Genomic DNA, 12,458 nt, shown 5'->3' on the forward strand with positions numbered 1-12,458 from the left:
GATCTATATGGACTTCAGTAAGGCGTTCGACAAAGGTCCCCATGGGAAACTGGTTAGAAAGGTTAGATCTCGTGGAATACAGGGAGACCTAACCATTAGGATACAGAACTGGCTCGAAGGTAGAAGACAGAGGGTGGTGGTGGAGGGTGGTTTTTCAGACTGGAGGCCTGTGACCAGAACAAGGATTGGTGCTGGGTCCACTACTTTCCATCATGTATATAAATGATTTGGATGTGAACAATGGAGGTATAGTTAGTAACTTTGCAGATGACACCAAAATTGGAGGTGTAGTGGGCAGCAAAGAAGGTTACCTCAGATCACAACGGGATCTTGATCAGATGGGCCAATGGGCTGAGGAGTGGCAGATGGAGTTTAATTTAGATAAATGTGAGGTAATGCATGTGAGGAAAACAAGTCTTAGCAGGATTAATACACTTAATGGTAAGGTCCTAGGGAGTGTTGCTGAACAAACAGACCTTGAAAGTAGAGTTGCAGGTGGATAGGATAGTGAAGACGGCATTTGGTATGCTTTCCTTTATTGGTCACAGTATTGAGTACAGGAGTTGGGAGGTCATGTTGCAGCTGCACAGGACATTGGTTAGACTTTTGAATATTTTGGAATTGCGTGCAATTCTGGTCTCCTTCCTATCAGAAGGATGTTGTGAAACTTGAAAGGCTTCCTAAAAGATTTACAAGGATGTTGCCAGGATTGGAGGATTTGAGCTACAGGGAGGCTTCAGAAGGATTTAGACATGTTTGGAGAGTGGGCAAAGAAGTAACAGATGGAGTGCAATGTGGGAAAGTGTGAGGACATGCACCTTGGTAGGAAGAATAGAGACATGAACTATTTTCTAAATGGGGAGAAAATTCAGAAGTCTGAAGTGCCAAGAGACTTGGGAGTTCTAATCCAGATGCTGTCAAGGTAACTTGCAGGTTGAGTCAGTAGTTAGGAAGGCAAATTCAACAATTGGATTTATTTTGAGGACTTAAATGAAAAAAGCAGGGATGTATTTCTGAGGCTCTATACTGCTCTGGTCAGACTACTTATGGAGTATTGTGCACTGTTATGGGCCCCATATCTCAGGATGGATGTACTGGCCCTAGAGCGTGTTCAGAGGATGGTCACGAGAATAGTCCTAGAAATGAATAGCTTAACGTATGAGAAACGTTTGAAAACTCTGGGTCTATCCTCAGTTGAATTTAGGAGGATGATGGGGGATCTAATTGAAACATACAGAATACTGAATGGCCTGGACAGAGTAGATGTTGGGAAAATGTTTCCAACGGTTGGAGATACTAGGACCCGAGGACATAGCCCTACAGTAAAGAGAAGACCTTTTAGAATAGAGATAAGGAGAAACTTCTTCAGCCAGAGAGTGGTGAATCTATGGAATTCATTGCCACAGAAGGCTGTGGAGGCCAGGTCATTGAGTATGTTTAAGAATAAGACAGTTAGGTTCTTGAGTATCAAGGAGTTAGAGGGGTACAGGGAGAAAGCGAATGGATGGATTTGAGAAACTTTTCAGCAATTTCTGCTCCTATGTTTTATGGCTTATCATCTTTAGCACGATGTATCTAAACTGGTTCCCATGGGCTTAAATTAAAATCAAAATCTAAATGTCGAGACATAGCATCAACCAAAATCAGACGTACATTGTAACTAGTAAAAGAATGAACTCACCATATAAATAATTACAAATACCCTTGCAATTGGATATCGCCTCAGAAAAATTCCTAACCGGATGCTGTAAAAGATATGAGACATTATTTCCACTGCCATCACAAGACAGAAACAAATCAAATACATATGAAAGAAAAGACAAATTTACATATCCTAATCACAATTACATTTTGTAAATGAAAGGTCTAAGCAACAATCAGCAGAAATTTACCTGAATCGGTCTATTGTATTTGCTGCTTTTCGGACTTTCCCATACATTCCTGCTGTAGTACTGTCTGTTTCACTGAAAAGAACTGGAACGCTCCTCATACGAGCACCTGGGTCAAGTACAATACACTCATCAAGTATTTCATCAATTCACAGATGCATATGTTTCTCTCAAGCAAATGGACATGAGAAATCTTGGCCCAATATTTTGTGGCTAACCAAAAATATTACACTGTTTGCTGCTAATTTCAAACAAATGAGCTCATTAAAAAGACCTTGCAACTGTAGCATGGACTTCACTGTTCCTGTCATTTAATTCTGGCTCAACTAGAGGATCACCAATATGTAGCAATAATGAATCAAGGAGGCTTAGAAGCTAGCCACACTGAAGCATGGCGTGAAGCAGATAATAAAAAGCACTGATTATTCTTCATTTTTCTAGAAGTTTTATGGATTGCAAAATTAAGATTTGGCATGCACATGGGATTAGCTAAGGTAAAATATCAAACTTTAGGATATTTTAAGTATTTACGTAATCATAATGGGGACATGTGATGTTAAATGATAAAATTAAACTTTCAGAACCGGAGAGGCTATTCCACATCATTTATCAAGTTGCCAGAAAGCCCAATTAGACCTTTTAAAACATGCACATTTTTCCAGCAAGACAAAGCAGCACAAGTAAAACTTCCTGGCAATTCAAGTGATTTTTACAATTTCCATCTGTGATTGCTACAACTGTACAGCTTATGGAAGAATAGAAAATCAGTGACAGCAATTTAATGGTGAGCACGTGATGTCAGAAGTTGCAATCTGTTTCAGAGCACTTAGTGAAAACTGACGGTTCTACTGTCATTACGACAGCAAAATAGCACTTGTTATCCAAATAGTAAATCAAAACAACACCCTATACAGTAATGTCATGCTCTAATCATTATTCTGACACACAAATAATTAAAGTTTTAACAGTTGCATAAAATCTTAAACAAACATGATTGCAGATAATGTATCAGGAACAAAATTATAATTCTTATTCTACTAAAGGACCTGGATTACAAAGAAGGATAAATTATACTATTTTTGACACGAGATTCACATCATGAACCCACTCCCAACTGAAAATCAATGACTATTACATAACCAAGTCCAGAGCCAAACTGATTTTCTACTGGAAATAAATGCAAGTTTGTTAAACAGCACCACAAAAATATCTAAGACTATTTTAAGTTAACTGTGTACCTTCTGCTACCACACTGGCACAGAAATTTGGTATCTTAAGTATCAACAATGCGTGTCGAGAACTGGAAGCTGACTCTCCAAATATGTGCAAGTGCACTGCCATCAATTTGCTTCTCCACTCTCCTCTGACCGCTCCTACTTCATACAATGATCCATTCCATTTGCTGTCAAGCTCCAGGTCCCTCACTGCCTTCCTCCCACCTGATACCTTGCTCTCAGCAATAGTGAAGAGCAAGTAACAGGATGGTGAGGCAGTGTGGGAGCAGGATCAGGGTGTTGGAAGTGGTTGCAATGGGGCAGTGAATAAATCACATAACCTCATTTTAAAATAATTTAAAATACTTGGAAAACATTCATTTTATTGTTGGTATTCTCTGACAGTGAACTCACCGTGGAGCCACTAGCAGTGATGTCACAAGCACTGGGACAGAACGTGCTCCATACAGGTGAATTGATTAAAACTGCATTTGTTGTCAAAGACTTCATCTCAGGCTATCTTCCAGCCTCTCAATCCTAAACAACGAGTTTTCTACAGTAGCTCCCAGCACTGAAAGTTGTACTTGCTTACCTTCATTATTTTCCAATAATGATACGTTAACAGCAGGGCCATTAACACTGCTTCCCTGTACACTCTTGAGCTGTTGCTCGAGGCGTTCCAATTGGAAGACAAGTGAGTTCTTCTCTGTACTGAGGGCCTCCAACATGGTCTGTTTCTGGATCAAAGTCTCAGTCAATTGGTGAAGTCGGTTTTCCAGTTCAGCGTGGCTATTACTCATGGCTTTGTTTGTGAGCTGAAGGTTTTTTTGAAAATGACAAAACACAGCATGAAATAATCACAGATGCTTATAATACAGAAAAAAATGGAACAATCAAAGCCTACCTAGATAGGTAGTTTTTTGAACAGTTATGGAATTAAGGGTTATGGTGAGGTAAGTGGAAGTGAGGCCACGAAAATGATCTTTATTGAATGGCAGAGCAGGCTCAACAGGCCGCATGCCTATTCCTGTTCCTATTTCTTATGTTCCTATGTACTTTATTCCAATTCAAAATTATACCCACCTGCTTTCCACATAAGGTGATTAGCTGTAGACCTTGAGAAACCACAGCATCGCTCTGTTCATTAAATAGCTTGAGAATGACACTCCACACCAAAGCAAGGCAAGGAGACAGAAATATCATAGCCCACTCAGGGAATGAACCCAAGTCGTTGGCACCATCCTGCATTATACACCAGCCAACTGCTTTCTTACCTATATTCATACTTTTTTTGGCTTCAATATAAATTTGCTTTGCCCTGAATTAAAGTTCTGGTATATACTTTAACCACTCCCAGTGTAATAAAGCACAACATTAATAGTTAAAAATGCACTTATTTCTTTATGGTGAATTATATGCACTTAGCATGTGTGTCTGTGATTGGCAATAATATCTTCATAGTTGTACCACATCTCACCACCTATTTTTCTGCAGCCTACCATTATTCTGTATATAAAAATTAATATTTTTGAAAGGAGACTATCTCCTGTACAGGGTGGCATGGTGGCTCAGTGGTTTGCACTGCTGCCTCACAGCTCTAAGGACTCAGGCTCAATTCCAGCCTCATGCGACTGTCTGTATGGAGTTTGCACATTCTCCCCGTGTCTGCATGGGTTTCCTCCGGATGCTCTGGTTTCCTCCCACAATCCAAAGATGTGCAGGTTAGGTGAATTGGCCATACTAAATTGCCCACAGTGTTAGGTGCATTAGTCAGGGATAAATGTAGGGTCGCAGAATGGGTCTGGGTGGGTTACTCTTTGGAGGGTCAGTGTTTACTTATAGAGTCATAGAGATGTACAGCATGGAAACAGACCCTTTGGTTCAACCCATCCATGCCGACCAGATATCCCAACCCAATCTAGTCCCACCTGCCAGCACCCGGCCCATATCCCTCCAAACCCTTCCTATTCATATACCCATCCAAATGCCTCTTAAATGTTGCAATTGTACCAGCTTCCACCACATCCTCTGGCAGCTCATTCCATACATGTACCACCCTCTGCGTGAAAAAATTGCCCCTTAGGTCTCTTTTATATCTTTCCCCTCTCACCCTAAACCTATGCCCTCTAGGTCACCCCTGACCCCAGAGAAAAGACTTTTTCTATTTATCCTATATGGCCTGTTTCCATATTGTAGGTAATCTAATCTAACCCTTTCCTCCTGAATAGAAAATATCATAATTCGACTGAGTTTACTAAATCTCTTCACTGCGAGATTATCTTGTGATTTACGCGGTAGTGATCTTGACTTCCAAATGGAAGCTGTAAATTCATTTCAGGACAGCAGAAAATGTGACCTGCCCTTTTCCAGCAAAGGCAATGGTATCCTAGTCTCAAGACTTGCAACCTCCTCAACCCCAACATCACTTTCCATCAGCTTCCCACCTACAAAGTCAGTTCTTGAATCAATAGTTCCTTCCACTTTTTAACACTCAAGTCCCAGGTTCAAACATTCTCATTTTGAACGCCCAACTATAAACATGACAGGACGTTAATAGTAATATTCACTACATTAGAATTAACATGGATATACTTTGAAGCTGTGGAGGTAAACAATCATATTTCCCCCAAAAAAGGTGATACAAAACAGACAAGTGAAGTAGTACCTGATTCCGAAGCTTCTGAATTTCCTCCTCTCGGTCCTTGATTCTAGACTGTAGTGTGTTCTTTGTCCTGTGCAGTTCCTCTTCGATGTATTGAAACTCCTATAAATTCAAACCAGTGTGATAAACATAAGTCATTAAATAAAGTATGCAGAAGCTTCATTAGCCAACTTCTTCCACGTGGAAGCACCTCGTGTATGTTCTATCAGTCCGAGATAACTTCTTGACTTATTGTCATATTCACGTCTAACAAATGTTACAAATTAGCACAATTTATTGAGACAAGCTCTTTCCCTTCCCAAGTAGTTCCCTAAAGTACCTCAGTCTAGTGACACTTCACAAATTGGATTTTGATTCAGCCTATAAGCATTTGAAAGCTGCATTCTTGTCAGTTTTCCAGAAATGTGGGAAAACAGCAGCATAAGAAAAAGTGTGTGCCCATATCTGTATGTTTAGAAGTTTTACATTGGCAGCTCAAAGTTTGTAAAAAAAAAATTTAAAATCCATTTTACTTCATAATGCTAAAGAACTCTATTTACTAGTGAAAGACTAAATTGCTTTTGAAGCAATGATGTATAGCACCATCTAAATATTCAACTATATTAGAAATGTAAACTATATTTTTATTGACTGATTGATGCAGTTGTCTTGAATATCAATCTGTAGCTTTTCTAGAAATTTTACACTGCATAACTAAACAGATTTGCAGGGAGGTGCTATGTTTCAATATTTCAATACTCAATCATAATGCAGTGCATATTTGTGCCACAGAACAAGTCAAAATAATATAAATAGACAGCAACATTAATGTTAAGAACAGCTAGGAACAATTTATGTTTTGCCTGTTTCTGTCGGTCCAGTTCGGCCTCCAGCTCCTTTTTGGTTCCTGTTAGCGTGTTGATTTGTTCATGTAGTTCTTGTATTTGTTCCCTGGATGACTCTGCCTCACCCAATTGCTGTGTCTCTGTATCCTGTCATTGATGTCAGGTGAATAAGTTTAATCAGTAAGCAGAATTTAAGTTTTACATACATGTCCAGCCAAACCTAAACTTCATATTTCTTTGAATGGATATAAAGTAGTACAATTACTCAATTTTAGTTCTAATTATTTATATAGCCAGTGCTTCAAATAGGAAGGGGATGAAATTACAAAGTGATACTTAATAGCAAAACTTAAAAAAAAAATCAGGAAAATGGCAATGGTGCTTGTTCAGTCACCACTGAATTAGTTTGAACTCTGTTACTAAATATATACAATAAAATATTTTCCCTCATTCCTGTTTATTAATCATCATTTGTTACCCAAGATGGTGCACTGAAATTGGGACTTTGATATCACTGACAGCAAAAGGGCTTGTGACTGAGGATTTTCAGTTCTTGACCTTTTTCTCTTATCAGTAAACATTGTTTTAGACTTTTTTTGTAAAATGAACCTTTCAACCAGAAAGTGTTGCACTATAATAACTGTTCTAACAATCAACCAGTGTTGGTTATTCTATAGCAAATTCCTATATTAAAATACACTTCAATTTAACAACTATTTTATTGTTCTTCAAGGCACTTGGTTGTAATATTCACAAACACATTAGAATAGAGCTTATAAACATACAGTTGACATAGCACCTCCTGGTGGCAATAGCCAAGTACAACATGGGTAGATTGATTCAGGAAAACTTGCTGCTTACATGAACCTGATTCTGAATAATTGATTTTTGAAAAATACAGATAGTCATACCTTTAAACAATTTGTGCCATACAGCTTAACTTCATATTAAAACAATCTCATATGCACATTAAAATAAAACACTCTCCTCACTCACTGGAAATGGTACAGTTTCCAACTTGACAGCTTGTGCATCTGTACAAGGCCACACAAAAATTTCAGACTTGTAACTTATCTGAATTCTACCGATGGACTGTGAACGCCAAATTATTGTTTTTGCTGAAACTCATTTGTTTTAGACAGTGAAACACTGGCTAGCTTATTTTCTTGCACATAATTCTCCAACATATGACATCACTGGAAAGACTAGCATCTACTGATCATCTCTACTTGTCACAATAGAGTGGTGGTGGGTCTTCTGCAATAATCACTACAAAGTGAGTGGCTTGCTAGGAAAATTATCAAAGCAGTTAATATCTACCTAAACTGAATCAAGTGAACATAGGAGTGTTTAAAGTGCCACCTGATTTTCAGACAAGAAGCACGTGGACAACGGCTGAAAGTCACCAATGACCACACTCTCCTGCACCAAAGTGCCTCCCAGATAGATACTGAGACAGAGAAAACAGGGTCAGGAGTAGGCTGATCAGTCCTTTGAGGCTGATGCATCATTTGATATGATCATGGTGGATCATCCAACTCAATACTCTGTTCTGGCTTTCTCCTCATACCCTTTAATCACTTTAGTCATAAGAAATATATCTAATTCCTTCTTGAAAGCATTCCAAGTTTTGGCCCAACTATTGAAGCAGAGAATTCCTCAGGCTCACTCTCTCAGTGCGGGAATTTCTCATCTCAGGCCTACTCTGTATCTTTTGGCTGTAAACCTGAGGTCTGGACTTCCCAGTCATTGGGTATAGGCGAAAGTGAGGATTGCAGATGCTGGAGATCAGAGACAAGACTGAAGTGGTGCTGGAAAAGCACACGTCAGGCAGCATCAAAGGAGCAGGAAGACAGACGTTTTGGGCCGGAGCCCTTCATCAGGGACCATTCCTGATGAAGGGCTCCTGCCCAAAATGTTGATTTTCCTGCTCCTCGGATGCTGCCTGATCTGCTGTGCTTTTCCAGCACCACTCTAATTTAGTCATTGGGAATATCCTGCTTGTATGTACCCTAGTTCTTCTGGAATTTGATAGATTTCTATGATGTACACTCTCATTCTTCTGAAATCCATTAAATATAGTCCAGATTAATGAAGTCTCTTGACATATATCAGGCCTGTAATCCATGATATCAGTCTGGAAAACCTTTGTTGCACTTCTTCCATAGCCAGAACATCCATCCATAGGTAAGGGGTCAAATTCTTGTCTGAGCACTTTGTTCAAGGACTGCTAAAGCTAACAACAAAGTGTAATTTTTTGCAAGAATATTACAGCTGTTGGAAGTAGATAATCGATTACCTGCAGTTCCACCCTCAGCTGCTGAATGTGACCCAGCAATTTTTGGACTTCTTCACGTTGCATGTCACGCTCATGCCGCAGTTCTTCCAGTTCCATGGTGCTTACAGCATGGCTTTCTAAACCTTCGATTCCAGAACCTTCTTTGAGGCTGTTAATCAGTTTTTCTTTGGACTGTGGAAACAATGTGTATTAATACTTAACAACAAATTTATTTATTGTTGTTTCAGAATTATAATCCATTTACTGCAGATCACTGTATAAATCTACTTCATAATCATCAGTACGTCTCAAATCCACAAAACACGTTCATAACTTCAATGGGAAGTACAATAATCAAATTTTAATCTTTCTGATTAAACTTTGATAAGTTCTATTCAAAATAGTTAAAATGGATCATTAAAAAAAGGCAATACGTTAATTTATATTCAAGAATCTGACTTAAAATTGGTCATTGCTGGTAATAAACTACAGAAGTAAAATGATGGAGATGATACAAACATGGAAACCGATTAAGCTACACAATTTATTTTTGCTCCCAAAGCACACTTTTGCCATCTACTGACCAAGGTTAAATTCTGTAAAGCAACAGCAAAATTTTGTTTAAAAAGTATTCACACTCAAATATAAACATGAAAATTAACTAGTATTTTATAATCATGTCTATGAATAAAGAACATTAAAACTGTGGAAGTGATGTCTCTTGGTCTAAAGGAGACCTGGCAATTTGTTACAGCTTTTCAACTGCAGCTGACTTATATTCATTCTCTTGCACTTTTCACTTCTATGTTGTTTCTTATTGAATAATTATCCCAAGACTCTCTAAAAGTGATAATCTCTGCCTCAATAGCCGCTAATATTCTGCAATAGCATTGGTGAAAACATTTTCTGTTCCTACAATAATAATTCCAAACGATGTCCCATTTTGCACGAACTTTTTGCTTTCAAGATATGACAGAAACAAGCTCTTTTTGCAGAGTCTGTTGTCTGGGACTTAAATGTCAAATCGTGTCTTGACACCGTAGATTTAATGGAAAGCAATGGCCTAGTGGTACTATCATTGGACTAATCCAGGCAATATTCCGGGAACTCTGGTTTGAATCTTACCATAGCAGATGGTGGAATTTAAAAATCAATAAAAACGTGGAATATAGAGGCTAACAACTGTGAAACCATTGTTAATTGCTCAAAAAACCTATTGGTTCACTAATATCCTTTGGGATGGAAACTGATACCTTTTCCTCATCAGGCCTACATGTGACTCCAGACCCACAGCTGTCACAAAGCTAGTCCTTTTTCCAGAAGCTGTTCCTTTTCTCAAGGATACTGTGTCCTTGGTTTTTTTTTCTCAGAGGGGTTATAAAGCAATACGGGCTCCAAATCGACTGGTTTGGTACAGAGATGAAAGGACTTACTGAGAGACCTTTTTTGTTTATATGTAAACAGACGAGACTTGAGGCCAAAGCTTTCATGTTTTACAAGTAACCTGTTTAATGAAACAGGAGGGGTCAGTCCTGGAAGCTGAATTATTGTTGTTAGTTCAGTTGCAGCAGGGGATGGGTGAAACAAACTGAAATTCTTGTTGTGAGTTCAGTTGCAGCAGGGGATGGGTGAAACAAGCTGAATTCTTGTTGTTAGTTCAGTTGCAGCAGGGGATGGGTGAAACAAGCTGCTGAACTCTCTCTCCTTCTGCCCTTCTAACTTCGACCTGTAAGCCTCAGAGTAAAACTGAAACAATGTTTAAGGAATTTGTTTATTGGGACTGTTGCGTACTTTCGGAACAGCATAATTAAGTCTAGTTTGGATAGACTGAGTTCTGTGGGAATCTATATTCTGTTCTGTGTGTTTCATTCTGTAACTTTGTGAATACATTTTTGTCTGTTTGAAAACCTAGTCAACCTAGATAACTTATTCTGGGTAATTTTCACTGTACATTTACCGAAACAAATAGCAAAGTTACAGTCTGGGCTGCCTGCTGAGGAATGTTTTGAGTTGTCTGGCCTAGTCCAGAACACAGCAGTGTGGTTGACTTTGAACTGCCCTCTAGGCAATTAAGAAAGGGCATGAAAAGCTATCCCAACCATCAATAACCACATCCCACAAATGAATTTTTAAAAAATTAAGTGACCAACTTTGCTGCAAACATAGGACTTCTGCATTCCTTGGGGATACTTTGCTATAGTTGTACCAGACTTTGATAAGACATCTAGAATACAGTGTACAGTTTTGATCTGCTTATTTATAAAATGCACTAGCAGTTCAGAGAAAGTTCATTTGACTACTTCCTCGGATGAAAGAGCTACCTTATGAGGAAAGGTTTGACAGGTTGTGTCTGCATCCACGGAAGTTCAGAAGACTAAGAGGTGATCTTATTGAAACATACAAAAAACATGCTTTTCCCTTGGGAGAAAGACTAGAACTAGAAGGGGCATTCCATTTCGGAGAGAGTTGAAGAAAAATATTTTCAAGATCGCAAGATTGTGAACGTCTTCCACAAAGAGAAGTGGAGGTGGGATCATTGAAAATTGTTAAGGCAGAGTTAGCTTTTTTTCTGACTAACAATGGAGTTCAAACAGTAATAGGGGTGGACAGGAAAGTTCAGTTGAGGCGACAATCAGACTAGCCATGATCTTGTCAGGCTGCAATGTAGGCTTGAGGGGCCGAAAGTCATACCCCCACGTCAAATTTCAATTTTCACATAACCTTGTTCACACCTGAAGAATTCTGGTAGCCTTTTGTTTGTAGTCCATTAATTCCTGTTTAGCCAAATCCAAACTGGTCTTAACAGTTTTGAGCTTTTGCTGCTGATCATCTGCCCTCTTCTTCTCTTCAATCACCTTTCTCTCAGACGCAGTCAGTGTTTCTGCAAGACTTTGGCGTTCAATCTCCACCTTATTGAGTCTAGCTGCAAACTCATTCTGAAAAGAAGGTACAAAAGACGTGTTTCAGCTCATCTCAAACATTTTATACAATCCTGAGAAAAGACCAGGTTAATTTTAATAATTTTTATGGTTTATAGGTAAAGAAAGTATTGCTAAAGGAGATCTGGAAATAAAATTATATTGTATGCATCACATCTAATGAAAAAGGGATACTCCATATTAAGTCCCAGCAATTATTCATGCTCAGGTATCTACAGGAAATAAATTTGTATCCATTTCTTACTCATTGACCAGGGAGAAGAGAGGTTTGAATAGATATGTGAAAAATATATTCATTTTATGTTTATTACTCAAGAGTTCTGTGAATTAAGATGACAAAGAGTGTGAAGGTGAACTGGGAAGAGGCTAAGTAAAGCTAAGGCATTCCAAGATCTTTTTTGCAAGTTCAGTAAGCATAGATACTTCCATAAGTTCAACCATCATAGATGATAAATTAATCATTTGTAGAGTTAGGCAATAGCTAGGGCAGAGCTGAAAAATGTGTTGCTGGAAAAACGCAGCAGGTCAGGCAGCATCCAAGGTGCAGGGGAATCGACATTTCGGGCATAAGCCCTTCTTCAGGAATGAGGAAGGTGTGCCAAGCAGGCTAAGATAAAAGGGAGGGAGGAGGGACTTGGGGGAGGGGCGTTCG

The 12,458-nt window shown here is 38.8% G+C and overlaps 1 protein-coding gene across 1 annotated transcript in view; it reads right to left on the reverse strand.

The window, feature by feature from the left end:
- The window catches only part of golga5 (golgin A5), a 41,407-nt gene that overhangs the window by 7,236 nt on the left and 21,713 nt on the right, over positions 1-12,458 (reverse strand). The window contains exons 5-11 of the mRNA XM_043697204.1: positions 11,600-11,803; positions 8,889-9,059; positions 6,608-6,736; positions 5,769-5,867; positions 3,696-3,918; positions 1,893-1,998; positions 1,682-1,745 (exon numbers count right to left, since the gene is read on the reverse strand). Of these exons, the coding sequence (XP_043553139.1) occupies positions 1,682-1,745; positions 1,893-1,998; positions 3,696-3,918; positions 5,769-5,867; positions 6,608-6,736; positions 8,889-9,059; positions 11,600-11,803 (996 nt within the window). The remainder of the gene's footprint in view (positions 1-1,681; positions 1,746-1,892; positions 1,999-3,695; positions 3,919-5,768; positions 5,868-6,607; positions 6,737-8,888; positions 9,060-11,599; positions 11,804-12,458) is intronic.

This window comes from Chiloscyllium plagiosum, chromosome 10, assembly GCF_004010195.1.
Source record: "Chiloscyllium plagiosum isolate BGI_BamShark_2017 chromosome 10, ASM401019v2, whole genome shotgun sequence".
Lineage (NCBI taxonomy): Eukaryota > Metazoa > Chordata > Chondrichthyes > Orectolobiformes > Hemiscylliidae > Chiloscyllium > Chiloscyllium plagiosum.